Raw genomic sequence first — 25264 nt, forward strand, 5'->3', positions numbered from 1 at the left:
CATTCAAGTATAATCCTCTATATCTTACCAACAAAAATAACAAACCAAGCAACATCCAAAACATCAAAAATTGCTGTAGCATTACTGACAGCTGGCAAGATAATCACATGCATCTCAATCTGGGCATATTATTAATACCAATGCTTGAGCTAACAATTCAGATTAAAAATAGAAATATTGGGGTATGGACATTTGCCATATTATTAACATTTGGGGACATTATGTACCCACAGACCGGACAGATAAATTCCAAAAGAAATTCATTTATACTGTTGAGCCACAAATATTTCAACATTTAAAAAGAAAATCTCACCTTTAAAACCCTCTTCAGGCATACACACTGAAAAAAAAAAGTTGCAATGTTAATTAAGAGCTGCATATCAAAAAACATTACAAATCAGCACAGTAAACTAGATTTTTAAAATAAAAAATTGTTAACTATAAAATAATTCATATTTTATTCATTAAATTCAAGGAATTAAAATGACAATGTTATGGATTATAATCCTCTATTGAAATTACCATTACTCACTTTGTACTACAATTAAGTTGAATAGTCAGTCAGAGTGTATTGCGTGGAAACAGGCCCTTCGGCCAAACTTGCCCACACCGACCTACATGTCCCATCTACACGTTCCACCTGCCTGCATTTGGCCCATATCCCTCTAAACCTGTACGATCCATGTACCTGTCTAAATGCTTCTTGAATTGACAAGTGACATTGATGAATCTACAAATAAAATCTCGTACCTTGCATTATATCGTCCATTGCTGTATAATCAGCAATTGGTTCATCAGCCTTAAGTACAGAAGATAATGAAATTAGAATATTTGCATACACTTGCACCTTAGCTCAGTAACATTTTTATGATCAGTCAAATGTCTTTAAATTAAATCCCCACCCTTGGCATTTATTGTGTTTTTCACATGGACTTGAAAACAATGATTGAACAATTTAAATTACAGCACAAAAAAGCAGGATAAATTTATGTTGAAATACTGACCGAGAATAGAAAATAAAATTGTTGGCAAGTTGGAATTACCTAGTTTATGGGTGTACTCCTAATATAGCATGAAATTTACAAACACTTAAAAGACTGGGATAAACAGAATATCAACATAGATAATTATAAAGGCTAATTATTTTTTGTTGTTACAAAAATCAAAGCTTTTTAAAGCGGGCCACTGGTTTGCAGGCGAACCGATTAAGAGAAATGCGAAATTTATGGCACAAACTTTTTAAGATAATGCAGCTACATCAAGCGAGAATGAAAATACAGTGCCTTCCATAATGTTTGGGACAAAGATCCATCGTTTGTTTATTTGCCTCTGTACTCCACAATTTGAGATTTGTAATAGAAAAAAAAAATCACATGTGGTTATCAGATTTTAATATAGGCCATTTTAATGCATTTAGGTTTCACCATGTAGAAATTACAGCAGTGTTTATGCATAGTTCCCCCCATTCAGGGCACCATAATGTTTGGGACACAGCAATGTCATGTAAGTGAAAGTAGTTATGTTTGGTATTTTGTTGCATATCCTTTGCATGCAATAACTGCTTAAAGTCTGCGATTCATCGACATCACCAGCTGCTGGGTGTCTTCTCTGGTGATGCTCTGCCAGGCCTGTATTGCAGCCATTTTTAGCTTATGCTTGTTTTGGGGGCTAGTCCCCTTCAGTTTTCTCTTCAGCATATAAAAGGCATGCTAAATTGGGTTCAGATCGGGTGATTGACTTGGCCACTTAAGAATTGACCATTTTTTAGCTTTGAAAAATTCCTTTGTTGCTTTCGCAGTACGTTTGGGATCATTGTATTGCTGTAGAATGAACCGCGGGACAATGAGTTTTGAGGCATTTGTTTGAACTTGAGCAGATAGGATGTGTCCACACACTTCAGAATTAATTATGCTACTACCTTCAGCAGTTGTATCATCAGTGAAGATAAGTGAGCCAGTACCTTCAGCAACCATACATGCCCAGGCCATAACACCCCCACCACCGTGTTTCACACATGTGGTGGTATGCTTTGGATCTTGGGCAGTTCCTTCTTTCCTCCATACTTTGCTCTTGCCATCACTCTGATATAAGTTAATCTTAGTCTCATCCCTCCACAAGACCTTTTTCCAGAACTGTGGTTGCTTTTTTAAGTACTTATTGGCAAACTGTAACCTGGCCATCCTATTTTTGCGGCTGATCAGTGGTTTGCAACCTATGTGCACTTTAACCACATGTGATTTTTTTTCTATTACAAATCTCAAATGTGTGTAGTATAGAGGCAAATAAATAAATGATGGGTCTTTGTCCCAAACATTATGGAGGGCACTGTATGTCTGAATAAAATAAAACCAGGCCAGTGATCAGGACATATTCCAAGGGTCTACGGTAGAATTACTTGCCCTCTATTTAAAAAATCAACTTGATATACATGTTAAATTTATAAAGTAACATTTTGACGGCTATTTGAAATTGCTATCCACGTAGAATGATTTTAGAATACATTGGATACACAACTAATGGCTAATATGGGAGAAAATTATGCAAATTGATTAGATGATTAGGGTGGCACAGTGGTGCAAACTGGTAGAGCTGCTGCCACATAGTACCAGACACCTAGTTTTGGCCCTGGCCTTGGGTGCTTTCTGTGTGGACTTTGCATTTTCTCCCTGTGGCCACGCGGGTTTGCTCCGATTTTCTCAGACATCCCAAAGACATGGGTTAAATGGCCTCTGTAAATTGCCCCCATGTGTGGGAAGTGAATGAGAAAGTGGGATAACGTAGAACTCATGTGAACCATTAATCAAAGGTCAGCATGGACACCATGGGCCGAATTCCATGCTGTTCTTCAAACTAAAAACTAATACGATTGAAAAATCAGCATAATTTTATAAATATTATGTTCACTATTAGTCCTCTTCAGTGATTTCAACCTAAAGTAATTTGGATAGGCTATAGACAGTACGGATGAGCAAGAACATCTCATCATACATTGTTCATCTTAAACAAAAGCCGAGATCAGATGGACAGAATGCTGCCCGACTATAAGAAATTACAAGGTTAATTAATACAAAGTAAAGTCAATGACTTCATTAAAATGTGCACAGTTCCTTGAAGGTGGAATCTCATATAGATAGGGTGGTAAAGAAAGCTTTTGGTATGCTAGCCTTTATAAATCAGAGCATTGAGTATAGAAGCTGGGATGTAATGTTAAAATTGTACAAGGCATTGGTGAGACCAAATCTGGAGTATGGTGTACAATTTTGGTCGCCCAATTATAGGAAGGATGTCAACAAAATAGAGAGAGTACAGAGGAAATTTACTAGAATGTTGCCTGGGTTTCAACAACTAAGTTACAGAGATAGGTTGAATAAGTTAGGTCTTTATTCTCTGGAGCGCAGAAGGTTAAGGGGGGACCTGATAGAGGTCTTAAAAATGATGAGAGGGATAGACAGAGTTGATGTGGACAAGCTTTTCCCTTTGAGAATAGGGAAGATTCAAACAAGAGGACATGACTTCAGAATTAAGGGACAGCAGTTTAGGGGTAACATGAGGGGGAACTTCTTTACTCAGAGAGTGGTAGCGGTGTGGAATGAGCTTCCAGCGGAAGTGGTGGAGGCAGGTTTGATGGTATCATTTAAAAATAAATTGGATAGGCATATGGATGAGAAGGGAATGGAGGGTTATGGTATGAGTGCAGGCAAGTGGGACTAAGGGAAAATAATTGTTCGGCACGGACTTGTAGGGCCGAGATGGCCAGTTTCCGTGCTGTAATTGTTATATGGTTATATGGTTAAAATCATCATACAACTAATAAATCATGATTTTTAAATAAACAGTAGCAGGCTGATATTAACAGTGAAAAAAAAGTAACTAATGGTCAAATAAATGTACCTTTAATAGAATCACTGATTCTGGGATGACCCCAAGGTTGCCTAGTGTCGCTGTGTCATCAGTTAACATCCGTCCATCCAGTGACAAGTTCTGGTCAAACGGTGCAACAGAAAACGCGTGCATGATCTACAGAGGAAAAGTTATCGAGGCAGCTGTAAGTCAGGGATTCCTCCTGTGAACAATCTAGACAAAGTGCATTCTTAAAATAAATTATAGTTTATTTGACTCCTGCTTTGGAAATTGGATTGTTATAACATTGGCACCTCCTTGATATCATTCATTGGAACATTGTTGTACATCAGTGTACTTTGTATCTGCGGTTCATTGCATGACATTAGATCCTTTATAACTCCATTTAAAATTGCAGATTTGCTTAATGGTCGATTTTTGTTTTCTTTAATAATTCACTGCATTAATGCCATTTACTGTAATTTATAAAAAACAAATATATTTGACCAACTGAATTATTTCCAATAGACCTACCATTACTATTAACCTTAGTGCAACCAAAACAAAGCTGCACCATAATACTTTTTATATTAAGCTAAAAACAATTGAGTTTTGTTTCAGTAGATCCTCTCAATACTGCATAAGTGTGCGGCATGGTGGCGCAGCAGTTGCTGCCTTGCAGCGTCGGAGATCCAGAATCGATCCTGACTACGGGCGCTGTCTGTACGGAGTTTGTACATTCTCCCCATGACCATGTCGATTTTCTCGAAGATCTTCGGTTTCCTCCCACACTCCAAATACATTCAGATTTGTAGGTTAATTGGCTTGGTATAAGTGTCAATTGTCCCTAGTGGGTGTAGGATAGTGTTAATGTACAGAGACCGCTGTTCTGTGCGGACTCGGTGGGTCGAAGGGCCTGTGTCCACGCTGTATCTCTAAACTAAACTAAGTATAGCTAAAACAATTTACCGCATCCTATATACTTGCTGTGCATGCGGGGTAGAGATAACAGGGTAAAGGGTAGGTAGAGAATAGTATCAAAATAATGGATGCTTTGAATTGGAGAGCAACAGGCCTAGGACAGGCGTCTAAGTTGGCCAACTTGTAATAAGAAAAGTTTATTCTGAATATCAACCAAGGGCTCCATGTGAATTATTTTTGTCTGCAGATCTACATGCCTTTAACCTTACTGACCAGCTTCCCAAGGGTTAGCTGGTCAAGGCCTCGCTAAAGTCCACAATGTCAAGATCTACTGCACTGCTTTTTAAATCTTCTTCATCGCCTTTACAAATGTAGGCAGATACCATCTCTCAGAATATCCTCCAGTAACTTTGCCACCACTGATTTTAGCATTCACTGGGCTGCAGTTTCCTGGGCTGTCCTTAAATCGAGGTACAATATTAGCCTCCATCCAGTCTTCCGATAGCTTAATCATGGCTAATGATGACACAAATATATCTGCCAGGACACTAGCAATTTCCTCTCTATCTTCCAATGTCTGCAGGATTTACACAGTTTACGTGCTTTAAGGCTTCAAGCACCTCCTCTTTTCTAAAATGGATGTGTTTCAAGGCATATTCAAGGTCAAGGAGTCACAATACCCAAAACTTTATTTAAAAGCACATTAAAATATATTTACCTGTATTTTTAACTCTTTGAGAGTTTGATTGGCTGACACAATGAGCTCCTTTTCCCCTCGAACTCTATGCCGTGTACTACGTCGAATCCCCTGTTTATAGTACGTGCTACTGCTACTGCCAATACAAGGGTGTGCCAGTTTCCGCCGCTTAGCGCCATTACTCCAGAAGTTACTGTATCTGTATGCATTGACAGAAAAGGAAAAAAAACTATTCAATTCTACTGTAATCTGTGCATGGAGTGACAGTTTGTGCTTATCAGCAAGTGTTAAAAACTCCCTGGCTTTTGACCATGCCTGATACTTTGCATCTGTTTGTGGTGTTTTTGGTGTTTCTTTATTTTACATGTCTTTTCTACTATTTCTTTGCATTAACATTTTTGTCAATGATTAGACAGCACTTTGTTGCAGCTATGTTTGTTTTTAAAGTGCTCTATAAATAAAATTATTATTATTATTATTATTATCTCTATTTCATTCTGTGCAATTTTTTTCACACCGTTGTCTACTTTGTCCAGAAGGGTCTGATATAAATTCTACATGTTCCTCTGCTTTTTGAAAAATCCTCAATTGTATGGACGGCAGCATGGCGCAGTGGCAGAGTTGCTGCCTTACAACGCTTGCAGGTTCGATCTCGACGACGGGTGCTATCTGTACGGAGTTAGTACGTTCTCCCTGTGATCACGTGGGTTTTCTCCGAGATTTTCGGTTTCCACACACTCCAAAGACGAACGGGTTTGTAGGTTAATTGGCTTGGTATAAATGTCAAATTGTCCCTAGTGTGTGTAGGATAGCGTTAATGCGCAGGGATCGCTGGTCGGTACGGATTCAGTGGTCTGAAGGGTCTGTTTCCCCTCTGTATCTCTAAAACGAAATTATATTAAGATCTGATCAAAGAGTATTTGAACATTAATTGGTGTTTAACGATGCTAATTGACAATACAATTGTCTGCCGGAATGAATAAAATCTCAAGGTAGCCCAATTTGTACTGAATGATGGTTACCATGAAGTCAAAACATTCTCTTAAACTGTGCCTTTAATGACCCAGCTGAATTATGTATCTTAGTTCTGCTCCTGGAGAATACTTAAACTCATTTATACAGTTCCAAATATCAAGTGTATTAATTAACCATTTTGAAATTGACACTGTACATTGTGGCAGGTACATGCCATTGTATCACTGTGCATGGAAAATGGAGGGGAAGAATATGCAGAGAAATCATTTCAGAAAATTTCACATGAAAATCAAAATAAAGAAAACAAAACTTTTTGAAGGTACTTTTTCCATTAAAAATATACAGAAGGTTTGCAATAATTATCACCCCTTGTGTTGACCTGGATTGCAAAATTTAGAGGGATATGGGCCAAATGTGGGCAGGTGGGACAAATGTAGATGGGGCATCTTGGTCAGCGTGGGCAAGTTGAGCCAAAGGGCCTGATGCCATGCTGCACGACTCTGACCAGCGTACATTTGATGAGTATCACACAACATTATGATTGTACTGTATCAGCTGAATACAAATGTACCCCATTGTGGAAATGTAATATTTGGTCTTAAAGTGCTGATGTTAAATATCTAAGACTGCAGCTAGGCATTCCAGTTGAGATCAATCCAAGTTCTGGTTATACTGTGGGCTATATTTAAAAACAAACTCATAGAGATTCTTGAAAATAACTAGATACTGGAAATCGAAAATAAAACCTGAAAAGGCTGCATCTATGGGAAGAGCAACAGCCTCACATTTCAGGTCAATGGTCTTTCATCAGAGCTGGACCCCTCAAAGATGTTTACAGTCACTTTTTCATGACACACCATTTCAAACAGAATCAATAGCATACTACCTGGTTGAAATCAGGATCCTTCTCTCCATCCACTTTGCCTTCCTCTCGTTCTTCCTCAGCTTCAGAACCGCTCAGATTGAGCTCTGGTGCACCTTCTTTCATCACCTGAGAAATAATGCAATGATCATGTGGCATAATCATATAATAACCTCTGTTACACTTTAAAGCCAGGCCGACAATACATTTACGCAAAGTGCCGGAGGAATTCAGGCATTATTTGGGAAGGGAATAGACAAGGCAATGCTTTGGTTGGGACCCTTCGTTAGGCTCGAAACATCACCCTGTCCCTTCCCTTCCCAGATGCTGCCTGACCCATTAAGTTTCTCCAGCAATTTGGCTTTTGCTCAAGATTCCAGCACCTGCTGTTTCTTATGTCTCGGCAGAATACAATTATTCTGCTTTATAATGCAAGAACACTGGGATAGGACAGAACTGGCCAGACAGCCTTCAAAATACACAAAGATGAGACTCGGCACACCTATACTTGTTCCTGATATGTGCTGCCCTCAGCCTGAACACAATGCTCACTCAGGCAGCAGCTCTCTTAACACCACACTTCCTAACAGTAATATTCACTCACAGAAAAGAGTGTACTAATCCCGCCCATCTTATTCATCTCAACACACAACAGGAAAAACAATACCAACACTCAAAACTGACTGCAGATCTAGCCCCTAATGAGTTTGGAAAAAAAGAGGGAAAGTTATAAAATTCAAAAATAACCTCCAATGAAGATTGTTGGCATCTGTGATACAGACAAGAATAAATACGAGCCTTACCACATAGTTTGAAAAAATGATTTCAAATGCTACTGTATCTCATTTTGCACAGTCATATGGAATACATAGCTCAGGCACCCCAGGGATATTAAAACAAGATTACTAATCCATGTGTTAAATTAGGAATGGAAAATACTTCTTGGCCAGCTCAACTTGCGTTGAACAAGTTGGAATATGATTTTCCTGGAGTGGCATGACATGGGTTGCCAATGGACGGGTAGGGTTGTGGCATGGGTTGTGTCAAGGTAAATAGAAAGAAAAATGTTTGTGCCCAAATATATTACAAATGGAAAATATAAAGATAATCATGGAGACAGCATATTAATTAGTTGTGTTTTAATTAGGAGTTAATTTCATATCATGTGCGCATATATATTCAATATTCAGTTTTCATTTCCATCTTCTATTTATTGTTCAGTAAAAAGTCTGCTCTTCCAAATGTTGCTTTCTACAAAAAAAACATGCAGCTTTCAAAGGAACAATTTTCCCCCAAGTGAAATCTGTTTAAATCTAACTTTCAACATTTAACGAAGGTAGACAAAAGTGCTGGATAAACTCAGCGGGTGTGGCAGCATCTATGGAGCGAAGGAAATAGGCAACGTTTCGGGCCAAAACTCTTCTTCAGACTGATGTAGGGTGGGGGAGGGGGGCAGGAAGAAGAAAGGAAGAGGAGCCAGAGAGCTGAGGGAGAGCGGAGAAGGGGAGGAGACGGTGAGGGCTACCGGAAATTGGAGAAGTCAATGTTTATGCCGCTGGGGTATAAACTGCCCAAGCGAAATACGAGGTGCTGCTCCTCCAATTTCCGGTGGTCCTCACTCTGGCCAGGACAGAAAGGTCGGATTCGGAATGGGAGGGGTAGTTGAAGTGCTGAGCCACCGGGAGATCAGATTGGTTATTGCGGTGATCGGCGAAGCAATCGCCAAGCCTACGCTTGGTCTCAACATTTAACAATCTTTTCTTAACTGGCTATTTCACAAAAATATCAATGCATCAGTGACAGCAATCAGAATGAATCTGGCAAAGTGTGTACAAAGGGAGATACTGGCCTAACCGAATAGGGGCTTGTCAATGGAAGCAAATCTTAGCACGAATACTGGTCACTGGGCATTTTTTTTTTTAATTACCAGATTGTTCAATTAAAATCTGAAAGCAATGTCATTACCCATTAAATCTCAAGAATAGGTGATTTTCTTCATTACCTATTTCAGACTTTTTTGGTAATCTATGTATGTTTATATGGACTTACTACAGAATCAATTGGATTCAGGAGGCAATAATGAAAAAATTCCTAACAATTTTGTGAGTAAAATATCATTGAGCTTATCTGGGTCAGTTATAAATGTTCAGCAGTGACATGGCAGAGTATTGTATTAATTCTATTGAGCATTAATCAGGTTTGCTGCAGGTACAAATACACAATTAGTTAATCATTTAATGAATTTCCCAAATAAGCAATTTCCACTGATGCTTCATTTAAACTCTTATCAAAGTGCAAGATCATCAAAAATCTGAGTTCCATATTGCAATTGAACATACACAAATAAGTGCACTGCAAATTACATAAGTATTGTGAGAGATCGCACTACCCATTCCTGAGGCTAAAATACAATTTTCTTTCAGTGGAGGCCATTAATTAAGTTACAGGATCCTTTCCAGGAACATAATTTACAAAAAAAATTCTTACCTTTACACTCTCCACTACTTTACGGATATATATCGTGGCCTGAGTATACTCTCTTAAATCCCTCTGCTGTTGGCAAAGTAATCCTTCCCTACATTCTCCACACAGGCCTATATGTCAAAAAGAAAATGAAAAGCCAAATACTTTTTAAACATAAAATACGCATTTTTGATTTTTTTTTTGATTATTTTCAATAACATATGCCAAGTTAGCGTTCTATATTTTTTAATTAATTTTTCAGACATGGGTATTGTTGGACACAATTATTGCCCACCGTTAAATCCTAAATCTACAAGTCCAAGTAACATCTGGTGAATCCTTTCTGCACTCTTTAAAACTTAATTACATCCTTCCAGTGACCAGAACTCCACACTTCTCCATAGAAACATAGAAAATAGGTGCAGGAGTAGGCCATTCAGCCCTTCGAGCCTGCACCGCCATTCAATATGATCATGGCTGATCATCCAACTCAGTATCCTGTAGCTGCCTTCTCTCCATACCCCCTGATCACTTTAGCCACAAGGGCCACATCGAACTCCCTCTTAAATATAGCCAATGAACTGGCCTCAACTACCTTCTGTGGCAGAGAATTCCACAGATTCACCACTCTCTGTGTAAAAAATGATTTTCTCATCTCGGTCCTAAAAGACTTCCCCCTTATCCTTAAACTGTGACCCCTTGTTCTGGACTTCCCCAACATCGGGAATATTCTTCCTGCATCTAGCCTGTCCAACCCCTTAAGAATTGTATAAGTTTCTATAAGATCCCCCCTCAATCTTCTAAATTCTAGCGTGTACAAGCCGAGTCCATCCAGTCTTTCTTCATATGAAAGTCCTGCCATTCCAGGAATCAGTCTGGTGAACCTACTCTGTACTCCCTCTATGGCAAGAATGACCTTCCTCAGATTAGGAGACCAAAACTGTACGCAATACTCTAGGTGTGGTCTCACCAAGACCCTGTACAACTGCAGTAGAACCACCCTGCTCTTATACTCGAATCCTTTTGCTATGAATGCCAACATACCATTCGCTTTCTTCACTGCCTGCTGCACCTGCATGCTTACTTTCAATGACTGGTGTACCATGACACCCAGGTCTCGTTGCATCTCCCCTTTTCCTAATCGGCCACCATTCAGATAATACTCTACTTTCCTGTTTTTGCCACCAAAGTGGATAACCTCACATTTATCCACATTATACTGCATCTACCATGCATTTGCCCACTCCCCCAACCTATCCAAGTCACCTTGCAGCCTCCTAGTATCCTCCTCGCAGCCAACACTGCCCCCCAGCTTCGTGTCATCCGCAAACGGAGATGTTGCATTCAATTCCCTCAGCCACATCATTAATATATATTGTAAATAGCTGGGGTCCCAGCACTGAGCCTTGCGGTACCCCACTAGTCACTGCCTGCCATTGTGAAAAGGACCCGTTTACTCCTACTCTTTGCTTCCTGTCTGCCAGCCAGTTCTCTATCCACATCAATACTGAACCCCCAATACCGTGTGCTTTAAGTTTGCATACTAATCTCTTATGTGGGACTTTGTCGAAAGCCTTCTGAAAGTCCAGATATAACACATCCACTGGTTCTCCCTTATCCACTCTACTAGTTACATCCTCTAAAAATTCTATAAGATTCGTCAGACATGATTTACCTTTCATAAATCCATGCTGACTTTGTCCAATGAATTCACCACTTTCCAAAAGTGTTGCTATCCCATCTTTAATAACTGACTCCAGCATTTTCCCCACCACTCCAAGTGTGGTCTCACTAACGACCTGTGCGTGATGTCGCATCTTTGGTATTCGATACCCGTCACAATGAAGTTAAGCATGCCAAACGTCTCTTCACCACCTTGCCCAAATGACCTGCCACTTTTAAGGGGACCACTGTACTCCCCGATCTCTCTATTCTACAGCACTCTTCATGGATCTACCATTTACTAATGGTAACCAAGTCCTACTGTGGTTTGACATACCAAAGTGCAACACATCACACTTGTCAGAGTTAAATTCCATTGCCATTTCTTGGCCCACCTTCCCAACTAGTCTAGAGTGTGTTGTCAATTTAGATATACTTTCTCACTGTCCACTATAGCACCAATTTTAGTGTCATCTGCAAATCCAAATTATTAATTTAGATAACAAACAACAGTAGACACAACACTGACCCCTGCAGCACTCCACTGGTCACAGGCTTCAATCAGAAAAGCAACCATTCACAACTACTCTGACTGCTTCCTTCAAGTCAATTTTGAAACCTATAAGCTTGCTCACTTTGGATTACATGCCCAGCTATAGAAAAGATTTTCGACATTAACATTCAACTTCCAGGCTAAGCGCATGCAGGATCTTGTCAAAGGCCTTTGTGGAGTCCACATTGGCAATGTCACTGCTCTGATCAGTCCTCATGTTGGCCTCTTCAAAAAAAATCTATCAAATTTGTGCGACGTGATTTCCCATTCACAAAGACATGCCGACTATCTCCGATCAATCCTTGCCTATCGAAATGCTGGTAGATCCTGTCCCTAAGAATTCCCTCCAACAACCTTCCCACAACTGACATCAGGCTCACCAACCTGTAGTTTCCTGCCTTGTTTTTGCTGCCCCTCAACAACCTCCAGTTTTCCGGATCCTCACTGGTGGCTAAATATGATACAAACGTCTCTGCAAGGACCTCCTTGATTTCTCCCCTGCCTCCACACAGACGACCATGCTGATCTTTAAGGGGACCTATCTTTTCCCCCTCTCCACCCGTTTAATATTAATACAGCTGCAGTGTCACTTGGGATTTTCCTTTACTTTGCTTTTAGTATTTTCCTTCACCTTGTATCTATGTATTTAAGGTGTAATGTAAATGTAATTTAATGCATAATACACAGTGAAAATGATTCAATCTAAGCAATAATTCATGCCGACCCCCATGGGAAATTGTCTTACCAGGAATGGTCTTATATTCTAATAGTACTGTTCCAGTCTCTCCAGTTTTCATCAATTGAATTACTTTAATCGTGTTATCAACAACAAATAATTTGTGGATGATTTCCCATTCACTTGGCCATATCAGAGCTACACTGTGCAAAGGAAGATACAGGTTATTGAATTTTGAACAAATTTCCATCTAAAACAATGAAACATTGAACATTCAAAATTTAAGAGGCTGTGTGGACAATGTTGAACAGTACATCACCCACATTAAAACTCCAATGTCATCTTTGACCTGAAAGTGGTCATTCATTAAATATACCAGCTATTCACATGAAGGTGGTAAACGTTGTTTATTTTTTTCTTGCTTGTGCAAGTCATTGGCCTCTCCAGATATTTGCAGTAATCTCCACTATTATTGTTTTAATATGTTTCAGCCTCTGCCCCACATAACGGTCTCCTCCCAAAAATGTGTGCCATGTGAAGTGAAAGAAACAAGGAAAGAAATTCATTGTTTGCTGGAGGTAGAATGTTTCTGCCTTTGAGAGAAATTTGGATACCATCATTTAGTTTAGTTTAAAGATACAGCATGGAAATAGGCCCTTCAGCCCACCGAGTCCCCATCAACCAGCAATCCCCGCACATTAACATTACCTTACACACACTGGGAATAATTTTACATCAATACCAAGCATCCTCTCTACATCCACTCTAGCTCGGCCTCGATAGGAGATGGATAGGCAACGTGTCAGGTTGGGGCAATCTGAAGAATTACTCCAACGCTGTGAATTACTCCAACGCTGTGTTTTTTTTAAACTTTAGAACTTTGTTCATTGAATGGGAACATTGCAAATGAATAAGTTCAGAAGTCCTTTAAATTCACGGGGGAAATCAATAGTGCACCGCAATTGTCAACGTAACCTGTAAACACAAGGAACTACAGATGCTGGTTTAAAAAAATAGACAAGGTGATGGTGTAACTCAGCGAGTCAGCAGCATCTCCAGAGACCATGAATAGGTGATGTTTCGGGTCAGGAACTGAAGATGGGTCCCAACCCGAAATGTCACCTATACATGTTCTCTGGAGATGCTGCCTGACCCGATGAATTACTCCAGCACTGTGTGTTAAGGTAACCTAATGCAGTGTTCTTTTAAATTACTTTTATTGAAATGTTGGCACCATTTCCAAGGCCAGGTTAATTGTCTATTCTTAAATGCACTTAAAAAGATAACGGTGAATCAATTTGAACTGCTGGTGTCTCATTGGCTAAGGTACTCCTGTAGTGTTTTGGAATAGGGGAATTCGAAGAGGAAGACCCTGTGGTGAACAAGGGGTCACAGTTTAAGGATAAGGGGGAAGTCTTTTAGTACTGAGATGAGAAAATCATTTTTTACACAGAGAGTGGTGAATCTGTGGAATTCCCTGCCACAGAAGGTAGTTCATTGGCTATATTTAAGAGAGAGTTAGATGTGGCCCTTGTGACTAAAGGGATCAGGGAGTATGGAGAGAAGGCAGGTACAGGATACCGAGTTGGATGATCAGCCATGATCATATTGAATGGCATTGCAGGCTCGAAGGGCCGAATGGCCTATTCCTGCACCTTTTTCTATGTTTCTATGTGATGTATACCAAAAAAGCAGAGAAAGTGTGAGCATTCAACAGTTTAAACCACCCGAGTGGAATGAATGCCAAGAAAAAACCATAGGGTCAAAATAAAGCAGAAAGGTATATATCATGTGTTGGCCAAGATGGGTAAACTGTCCAGGAACATTTACAGTTTAGAAACAGAATGATTACATTCACTTGCAATGTTTTACTACACTATAGAGACTATAAATACAAGTTTCCTTCAAGGGCCTGTGCCACTTATTCAATTTTTTCAGTGACTTGCCAGCACCTGTCATAGTCTCAGCAGGTTATCGAAAATTTTCAACATGTTGAAAATCCAGCGGCGACCAGAAAAAAGTACGACTCTTTGGGCCACTACTCACGACCATACAGGCGTCACCCCGCGACATAGTGTGCGCCCAAGTCAAGCCAAATCCCAGGTCATGTTCTTGTAATGCACACATTCATGCAAACGACCATGAGCATAGACTGACAAAACCCAGTGCTTTGTAGACTACTTAAGAGACTGTGGGAATCATAAGGAAACAGCTAAAAGATTTCACAATGCAGTGCGGAAAATAGTGTTTGGTACTGTCCAATTTGTACCACAAGAGACCTTAATGCTGGGATCTGACATTAGAACAAAATTTACCAAGTTAAGGAAATAGGTTATTTTGGAGTATTATATGCATTAAGGGTGAAGTACCACCAGCTTTAATGATGACAGTTTACACTTGATTATGGAAAATCTAAGATTACTGCCAAGGAGGGGGAAGCATGTCCCTAGGAAGCAAGCCTAGAATGAATGCATAGCTCCCAAATTCTACAAACAACAGTACAGTTATTAATTTGGAATTCAATTGGGTTATGGCCAATCCACATCTCAATTCTATCTTTTGCTCCATACTTTTCAATGTCCATAATTAATAAAAAACGATCTTTATCTTGAAAGTTCCACTGATTTTAAAGGGGAGGGGGAAGATATTCTGATTTGCACAATTTGTTTGTGAAAACATCTTTCTGAATTTACTTCTTAAAAGCTCGCCTTTAACTTTAAGATGATGTCTCCTTGCATTTGTTTTTTTTTCGTGAGAGATGATAACTTATTAAAATTATCCTTAAAGGGTATTTGAAAATGTTAAACATCTCAATAAAGGAACCCACTAAATCTTCTGAAAGAAGCCAAGGCCATTTTCATGCAATCTACCGTCCTAATTAAAATATCTAAAGCACCAGTGCATTGCCATTAATATGCAATGCACTCAAGAAGATTGTTTGAGGAGTACTGCCCAAAATGAACACAGTACCTCATTGCAGGTCTGATCAAGGCAGGATACAATTAAAACCTAACTTGTACCTTGCCTTTCAATCTCTTAAGAATCTCCTTCATATGAAGGGGCAACCCTTTTCATGTATATGGCGACAAAACAAGTGATGCGATTCACCACTTTTATTAGTTATTAATGGAACATTTAAGAAAACACAAAATATTAGAACCACGAGTTGTCTAAAACAGAATAGGCACATATAGTGCAAATGATGGAGTAAGACTCACTGTTTCGAATCCTCTTTGGTCATTGATTCTGCTGTAAACATGAGGCCTCCATGCGGACAGAGAAGTGCATTGTTGCCCACAGATGATACAGGACTGCATTTCGTTGGCTTCCTTCAGCAAACAGAACCAAATGAAAGTAGACAGAGGAGGGATTTACACCAATGTAATACACTCTACAGTGAAGGACAACTCTAAATTTAAACAATTAATCAAACTCTAAAATTAAACTGGAAAAATATGCTATTATATTTATTTGGATTTTTGCTTTACATGGTGTGCTTCTGCTCATTAATCTGTACCTGGAGTCAAAGGCATTAAATTGAGCACAGCGATACTGGTAGGGCTTTGTAATGCCATCCCTTCCATTTATGCAGAATCACCGTGATGCTGGGCTGAGGCAACTTAATTATAACCAATACTGGGAAAGCGGACCCTATATTGTTCAGCTCTCACCGACGGTGACAAGTTGCCAACACAGGCTCTATCACCATTGGTTCCATTTTGTCAAAGGTTTAAACTCTGGTGTTCAACCACAACGTTCTGAACATTCTTAGCCTTCCTACCTTACACTCAAGGATTCACATTTCATAATTGTAAATTATTTATTATGCCCGTCTTAGATCAAAGCGTTTAACACAAACATTGTGCAACATAATTGATTACGTGCCTCTTTTTCTCATTTATTATGTGTTGCTACCCTTTCTGCTCTTGTAACTTTTTTCCCACCCACCAGTTCTGCAGGAGGCCAATAGTGGAAAAGACAATTTCAGTGCTTTACATCTTAAATGTTGAAATATATGCTTAGCTGTAAAGAGACGTATTCTTTTCCAATGGAACTTTTGTACTATAAGAATTAATTTCAGAAAAATTTTCAACCATCATAAATAGCCTAATGAAGTCAGTGTACCCTATGCCACCATATTTGTATTAGAGACATAGGGAATTGCAGATGTTGTATTTTTGATCAAAACACAAAGTGCTGGAGGAACATAGTGCATCAGACAGCACGTGTGAAGAGAATAGACAGACATTTCAGATTGGGACCTGACTTCAGACTGATCAGCCTGAAGTAAGGTCGCGACAAGAAACGTCACCTGTTCATTTCCTGCATGGATGAGTTTGTTTAGTTTATTGTCATGCTGTCTAAACCGACATGTTCCTTCAACACTTTGTAACTGCATTAGATCGGGGCTGGATAAATGGCATTCCTTTCCAGAAAGAGATTAATGAACCAGATTGGTTTTGAAGGGAATTTGGTAGCGACATGATTACCGTAATTGAGAAAAACCATTTGCTAAAAAAAAAATTAAAAAATTCTGATTATGTTTAAATGTCATTTAAATTCCTTGATGATTGGAGGTATTTGAATTCATATTGCTCAATCAGTACTGCAGGTTCCAATAAACCAGATCTAACATTTTAACTACAATATGCCATTGCCCAACTGGGGAGTCTTCTCCAATGTTAAAAACCTGAAACTTCTCTTTCCACAGCATTGCCTGGCACGTTGAGCACAGCCAAATATCCAGAATTTGCTGCTCCTCTATACAGGCTGCATCCAATGCTTACATATCTGACAATATGAAAAACTATCCTGAAGAGAAAAACTATCCTGCCTGGATAAGCCAGTCAAATCTGGCCAATTACTGCACCAATAATCTATCCACATCATGAAAGTAATAGAGGATTTTATCAGAGTACTATAAAGTACCCATTTGACCTGCAGTCAATCCATTGACCAATGTGTTCTTTCACTGTGCATTATTAAGGCTGTAGCAAGCTGCACATATAGACAATTACTTGCCAAAGCTGCTTGGGAAAGTCACCTTCTGCAGATTATGCTCCACATAGTTAGAAAACATTTTGATTTGGATATACGTGTTCATTTCTTCATGACTGCTGGTCCAAATCATAGAATTCCTTACATGACAGCACGTAGAAGTGCCGACCCCAGAAGGATCGCAGTGGTTAAAGGTGGCAGCTCACCACACCTTCTGAAGGCCAATAAATACTGACATTCTAGCAACACCCTCATTCCATTAATATAAAACAAAAATCACAAGGGTGAGAAAAGGGATTGAGCTGAAACGAAAATGATAGCTCATAACACTACACTGGGGTAATATATTACTGTCATGTATTTACGTGTGCTTTTACATGCTGCATTCTATTGTGTTTAAAGTACGTTAAATTATTTCATGGAGTCATTAATTACTAATTATCAATGTTTCACTATAAAACAATCTACTTGTGCAATAAAGGTTGAGCAATGTTATTGGATGATTATCAACCAACCGCAATTGGGCTACTCACGTTGCTTGAACATTTACCTGGATATTAATACAAGTAAACTTATCCAAAGTGCAGGAGTAATTAGAACAAATTTTGCCTCTCTTATCATTTGAATACATCTCAGACTGTACATGTGAATTAATTGAGTTCTAAATTAAGTGTCAACATGAACATAAAATAAAAGTCAAGCATGCTTAACTAATCCAATGAAATTCATAAACTAAAAATTGTTTGCCAAGGGTCAATAATTTATAGCTTTTAATTTTAGAAGACATTTAAGAAAGATTTACTTCCGGTTTTTGGAAAGAGGTTAACCAGTCAAATTTCAGGTTATAACAACAAATTCGATTAAGAATCAAGAGGCATAATATGACATATTTAACCATCATTTTAATATATACACATTCTCAAGATTAATCTGAGAACATGATAAGGTATCTTGCCTCCACCTATAAAGTTACATACAGATCAAACTATATTGGCTCTGGGAGTACATTCGAATTGCATAAGATCAATATGATTATAGGCTTATATCTGCTTCTTCCTGTCAAGAGCTCCACTGTCAATTAGCTTTTGAGTTCTCTGCATACCACCGCTCATCGCATGCCCACTCACATTCCCTACATTACAAGCTCAGGTCACTTTCCTTAAACAGGAAAATGCAATTGCTCATCAAGGAATCAATGCGTCACCTGTTCTTCTTCACCGACCCCAAAACCCACCCCATTCTACAACTAATCCATTTTGGATGGGTTCACAGAAGATTAGCTTTAATGAGTCTGGATAGTGAAAGGTCCTAGTTGTAAGAAGCGAGGCATATGCTGATTTATTTCCTTAGAGGGATGAAAGTTTTCGAATCGGTACACGTAACCTAATGTTACAAATTGTTATACATTGGGGACGACATATTAAAATACCTTGCTGAAATTTGCATTTTACAAAGTATTTAGTGGAATGAGTTTCCAGTCAATATACAAAGACTTAATCAATTATGGGCAAAATAATTATTTGCTTGCAATGACCATGAAAGTGTAGGTAGAATTAAAATAATATCATGGATTCAAGAGCTGGATTCCTCATTGTTTCAAGTGCCACTTTAATTTTTGCAGTGTCTAATTAAGCTTCGAAGCATACAGAAAAATACTGCCTCTAACAAAATCAGAACACTGGGAGCTGATGCGCGATCGAGAGTCATCTCAGAGTGCATGGGAACTTACACGGGCCTGGAATATCACCTTCAGCACCAAATGAAGCCAGCAATCTGATTTTATTTTTAAAGCCCATTGACGAACTAACGCAAAGCACAATGGCTTGCAAAATGAGAAATCTGCAGCAATGGCTCTGACAGAATATTCATAGCAAGTTTGTAGACTTAAAAAAAAAAATTAAAAATAAGAATTGCAATTCTGTCAATTTTAACTTTGTTGATAAGACGTTCCACCAGCCCGGCGTTCCACCAGCCCGGCGTGAGGGCCTGAACATCGGGCCATCCGGGGCGGCGACTGCGGGTGCTCGGAAGGCCCCAACCACGGATGAACACGGAGGGGAGGCTGGCTGGACTATGGTGCCATCCTCACCTTGGCGCCATTTATGTTATGTTGTGTCGTGGACTTTCTGTGTTTGTGCTTTTTTTAAATTCAATTTCAATTTTATTTTTAATATGTTTTATTATTTATTTATTATTTTTTTTTTATGATACTGCCTGTAAGGGAAATTCATTTTGTTGTCTCAAATTGAGACAATGACAATAAATTTGAATACAATACAATACAATAAAACCCAAGGTGTACTCCTTGACCAAAATGCATTGTATGGGCAAAGACAAAAATGATGCATCATGCTCAGTGATTAATGGAAAAAAATATTTTGAGATAGAAATGATACCATTCCAATTATTAAAAAACACAAAAGTTATTTTTCCATCTTCCAACAACAGAGTTTAGAAACTCAACTGATTCCATCAAACAGACACATAATATTTAAATAATACAGCAGAATGGATATTAAAAAAGTCACCTGATAAACTTCTTCCATTCTTCAACAAAAAACTGGGAAACAACATAAAGAACATCAGTCTCCTGGAAAACAAATTAAGGAACTGTAAATATCAAAATTTACTAGGTTTTGTTATTTAATCAGGTCAGCCAAAAAAGTTTTTCTATTCACCTTTGGAAAGGGAACTGAGACTACATTTTAATAAAAACATTTGCCATAATGATTATAAATATTTAAAAATATATTCTTTAGTAATACTTTGCCTCTGATCAATCTTATTGTTAATACTTTTATTCTTCCCGAAAATCCACAGGTATCCTGGTAGAACACAATACAGGTGCACAACCTTTTATCCGAAATTCAAAATAACGAAAAGCTCCGAATAGCGGACATTTTTTCGGTCCTTGAAGAAAGGTCCTTGAAGACGTTCACCGAGGGCAGCCCGCAGATCGGTCCTCGAAGAAAGGGGAACTAAATCCCCATTCATAAAAGAGAAGGTGAGGGTATATTGCGCGGGAGGGTTAATAATTGACAATCTGCTGCTGCCTGCCAGCTGAGTTAAAAAGTTCCCACGGTAGACTCACGATACACAGTGTATCGTGAGTCTTGCGTGGAAACTTTTTAACTCAGCGGGCAGGCAGCAGCAGATTGTCGCTCCCTTCAGTTTCACCCCACCTACAACCCTCTGCTTCCTGGCCATGTGTGTGACCCCTTCCCTCCCCTCTCCAGCTCCCCGCCCATTGCACCGGCGCGGGGGCTTTGCACTGTCTTCACGTCGGCGATGCCAGCAGGTCAGTGCCAGTCACCGGAGACGTCAGGACCAACGGGACACCGACCCCCAGGCCCACTGCAAGGCACGGAGATCCCAGAGACCCACAGCCAGCAGCAGCCCAGCCCCGTTCCAACTCCAGAGTAAAACTACAAACTGGCCGGAGGCGTCAGGACCACCAGAAGCCGCTCCCCGATGGGCCGCTACGGCGACAAGTGGCAGTTTGCCCACAGCCCGAGCTGCGCCCCCTCATCGGGACACCGACCCCCAGGCCCACTGCAAGCATGGAGATCCCAGATCAGCAACTCCAGCCCAGCCCCGCTCCAACTCCAGAGGAACACGCTCCCCGTAGGGGGCAGAAGCTGATGGTGTGCAAGGTACATCTTGTTCTTGGGGTGGCGCAGCTCGGGCTGTGGGCGAACTGCCACTTGTCACCGTAGTGGCCCATCGGGGAGCGGATTCCTCTGGAGTTGGAGGGGGAGGGGGGTATTGTGCTGTTTAATCGCCCCCTGCTATCCCAGGGACAGGGAGACACAGCGGCTTTTGAGAATGGTGGGCAATCACTTCCAAAGTTCTGCCCACACAGTCAGTACACCTCTCCTACACTTGTCTCCCGCACTAAGATCATCTCGCAGAGAATGATCCCAGCCTAACCCTCCCAATTCTCTCCTATTCTGCAAGAAAAAACTACATTGAAGAATCAAACTCATGATCGAGTAACTGCCGGGATCGAGGCGCAAACTCGCGACCTTGCGGATATGAGCCGAGCACTCTACCACTGAGCCAGCTGTTAAAACCTACGCTAAAAATCTTCCATTCCGAAAGCCGAAAAATTCCGAATTACGAAAAGTGTCTGGTCCCAAGGCTTTCGGATAAAAGGTTGTGCACCTGTACTGTGTTATTTACCAAAATTGCTATAAATTCTCAGATCAGGTAACATCTGTGGCGAGCAAAACAATGTATTGGTATTGGTGACGATCAGAACTCATGATGAGAATAAAAAAGCCAGAGCCAGTCCTTTACTGGATACTCGAGTTATCTCGGAATAACCAATATACATGAACCACATTTACTACATTTAAAAATGGTTTAAAATTGTCCTTCAGTCAATGCAACGACAATCAGTTTTCCATTCCATAGTTTTTTTTTAACTTTGTGCTCACTGATATTCAAATAGGGAAGCTACAATGAAAAAGTTATCCACGACGGCATAGAAGTGCAGCAGTAGAGTTGCTGCTTTACAACACCAGAGAACTTGGTTCGATCCTAACTACGGGTGCTGCCTTTATGGAGTTTACACCACATGGATTTTCTCCGGGTGCTCCAGTTTCTTCCCACACTCCAAAGATTTGTAGGTTAATTGGCTTCGGTAAAATTGTAAATTGTCTCTCATGTGTAGGATGGTGTTAGTGTACAGGGTGATCGTCAGTCGGCACAGACTCGGTGGGCCAAAGGCAGAACTGCCAAGTTTTGACAGACCGTTTCAGTAATCTTGTACCTGAAAATCAGTATTTTGCTGAGGAAATCAGTACTTTTACGCTGTGCCATTTTGCTGATTTATTTTTTATGTGCAGTCATACCCATGTAAGAGTACAAGAATGCATAACTTTGCTACCAATTGACATGTCTTCTACGCACCTTACTTGACAGTGCATTTATTTCCATCTCTTTGTATACTGCTGTTTGAACGGCAGCTTCCTGCTTTTAACACCAGATGATGATGTAGAAGCCATTTTGGACCTCTCCCCCTCTCCATCTCCTTCCTTTTTTTTCTCCCTCCCTCTTATTCCCTTCCTCTCCCTCTCCTATCTCCTTTCCCCCCACCACTCCATCCTTTCCCTCTCTCTACCCCTCCCTCTCTCCATCCTTTTCTCTCTTCCCACTGTTCTGTAAAATCAAAGCCAATCCCAATGTAACTGCAATCCCACTGGTAACCTTTCACCACTAGAGTTATCCAGAATTCTACCATTGCACTGAGAAAGAGAATTCCAAAGACTCATTGTTATACGAGAATTTTCCTGAACAGTCTGTGACCCATAAAGCCCATTGCGCTATGTTTAAAGCCCATAGCGATCCAGCTGATAGCGCTATTTTTAGAACCCATAGCGCTGTAGCCAACAGCTCTTCGTTTAAATCAGTGGTTCCCAACCTTTTTTTGGCCATGCCCCACCTAATCACCTCTAAAATCCTGATGCCCCCCCCCCCCCCTTGCTTTCCCTTGAGAGAAAACGGAGGAAATAGATATTATAAGGGTAACTTAGCAAAAGCTCTTTGAATCGCATTTCTAAATCCAATTCAATAAATAAGGTTGTCCCATGACCTCGCGCGCTTCGTGCGACATGCATGAAGAGCGATGGCGCGGTGATTATGTAATAACTACACAATAAAGACCTTTTTTACCCAAAAAAATTATTTACTCAAAATAACATCTGAAACATAAACTACATATGTTTACCTGATGGAAAATCCACAAAAAATAAAAATCGAAAATTTGGACCCAGACCTCCTCAGTCGCGCTCAATTGCCCCCCTTAAAAATCAAATTGCCCCCCTGTGGGGCGTACGCCCCACGTTGGGAACTACTGGTTTAAATTCCCACGCATTAGATTGACAGCGCTCTGTTTAAACCTGGAGCGGGACAGGCAGCGACTCTGGAAAGAAGGATTGGGTGACGTTTCTCGTCGAGACCCTACTTCAGACTGAATTGAACTCCATATTTAAAATCCGTATTTAACAACACAAAACCGTACATCTGTATTCTAATCGCATTTCCGTACAAAATACCGAAAATCGGTACTACTTGGCAGCTCTGCAAAGGGCCAGTTTCTATGCTGTATCTCCAAAGTCTAAAACCTTGAAAATTTCTCTTTGTAATGTTCAAAATATCAAATCAATTTGCATTTAAACCTCCTCTTTGCAAAACAGAACCTCGCTAACCATTACAATCATAACATTTTTCAAATTTTCACAAGGTGATGACTTAATTTTACATTAGAAAATTATATATATACACAAGACCAATTTTGCACACAATTTTCAAATGAAAGAATTAACACCTTTTTCCCTAATATGCAGGAAGTCATATGATCATTTCAGTCCCTTCCTGTACCATGTTTAAAATGCATAAGTTGACATCCGGTGGATAATGCAGAGCCAAATTGACATTAATGTCAAAATGCAATACAGCAAGATTTTAAGAATGAGAGGTTTCCCAACAATCAACATCAAGTTGCATATAAACTGGTCTTTGAAGGATGTTGCAAAAGCATTTGTTGTGACTTTAAACTCGATCTATACTACAACACCTAGTGACTAGAATGATAAAGTTCATATAAAATCTGTTATTACTAGAGCCAGGATGTTTAGGCACTAAAAAACTCTGAAATAGGCAGGCAAAAAGGCATAATAAAATTGCAAAAAAGGCATGAAAAAGGCACAATGACAAAAAAAGGCATGTATTTCCACCCTCAAGATATGGTTAAAAATGATAATATAAAGGTATTCTACATTAAATGACCAAAGTTGCCTGGTTGCACATAATTACAAGCAATATTTTCAAATTATCTGCTGTTAAATTATGCCGCCTCTCAGACAGAATATGCTTCAGTTGTGAAAAACTAATTTCTACCTCAGCTGAGGGCACTGGTGCATACCCAAAACAAGCTACATAATCCATATTCATGTCGATATCTTGTGAATTACAACTACCGTTGAGAACTTAAGCTATGTTTTGTATTTCTTCAAGATCTTTGAATCTCGGGTGCCATTTCCTTGAACATGCTTTGAGGAAGATTTTCTTGACATTGGAAACTAGGCGATCGACATTTGGAAACAAACTATGTATGTGCTTGACAATTCTATGAAGTCCTTGAGCTAAGCATGTCAAATGCAACATTTTGGGGGAATAAAACTTTAAGAGCACGAGCAGCTTTTTCCATGTTCGGAGCTGCATCAGTCACAAACAGAAAACCATTCTCGTGTTTTATATCTTCTGGCCAAAGATCAGCAAGTGAAGATGTAAACAACTGAGTAATAGTTGAGCTGTTTGACTTCTCCAATACTTCCAATGTCAACAAATACTCCTTTGATGGTTGACCTACCACTAGTGTACCGATGACCACATTGGCAACGCCTCTCACTAAACTCCTTATACACTCACAACAGTGCAGCAAAATTATGCTCTAACTCTATTTATAAGTTTGCAGTGACACCACCTTAGTGGGCCAGATCACAAATGGCACAAGGGTGTACTAGAAGGAGATACAGAGCTTTGTAGCGTGGTGTCAAGGCAGCAACTCTCACTTAAAGGTCTGCAAAACAAAGGAACTGTTCATCAATTTCA

General features: G+C 39.8%; 1 protein-coding gene across 8 annotated transcripts in view; it reads right to left on the reverse strand.

Moving 5' to 3' along the window:
- usp48 (ubiquitin specific peptidase 48) overlaps positions 1-25264 on the reverse strand; it is a 90945-nt gene that overhangs the window by 1782 nt on the left and 63899 nt on the right. For all 8 annotated transcript variants that reach the window (XM_055659484.1, XM_055659488.1, XM_055659483.1 and 5 more), the window contains exons 18-26: positions 20176-20237; positions 15868-15978; positions 12719-12852; positions 9783-9889; positions 7320-7424; positions 5480-5641; positions 3892-4017; positions 751-799; positions 314-340 (exon numbers count right to left, since the gene is read on the reverse strand). In XM_055659484.1, coding sequence (XP_055515459.1) covers positions 314-340; positions 751-799; positions 3892-4017; positions 5480-5641; positions 7320-7424; positions 9783-9889; positions 12719-12852; positions 15868-15978; positions 20176-20237 — 883 coding nt within the window. The remainder of the gene's footprint in view (positions 1-313; positions 341-750; positions 800-3891; positions 4018-5479; positions 5642-7319; positions 7425-9782; positions 9890-12718; positions 12853-15867; positions 15979-20175; positions 20238-25264) is intronic.

This window comes from Leucoraja erinacea, chromosome 30 (assembly GCF_028641065.1).
Source record: "Leucoraja erinacea ecotype New England chromosome 30, Leri_hhj_1, whole genome shotgun sequence".
NCBI lineage: Eukaryota > Metazoa > Chordata > Chondrichthyes > Rajiformes > Rajidae > Leucoraja > Leucoraja erinaceus.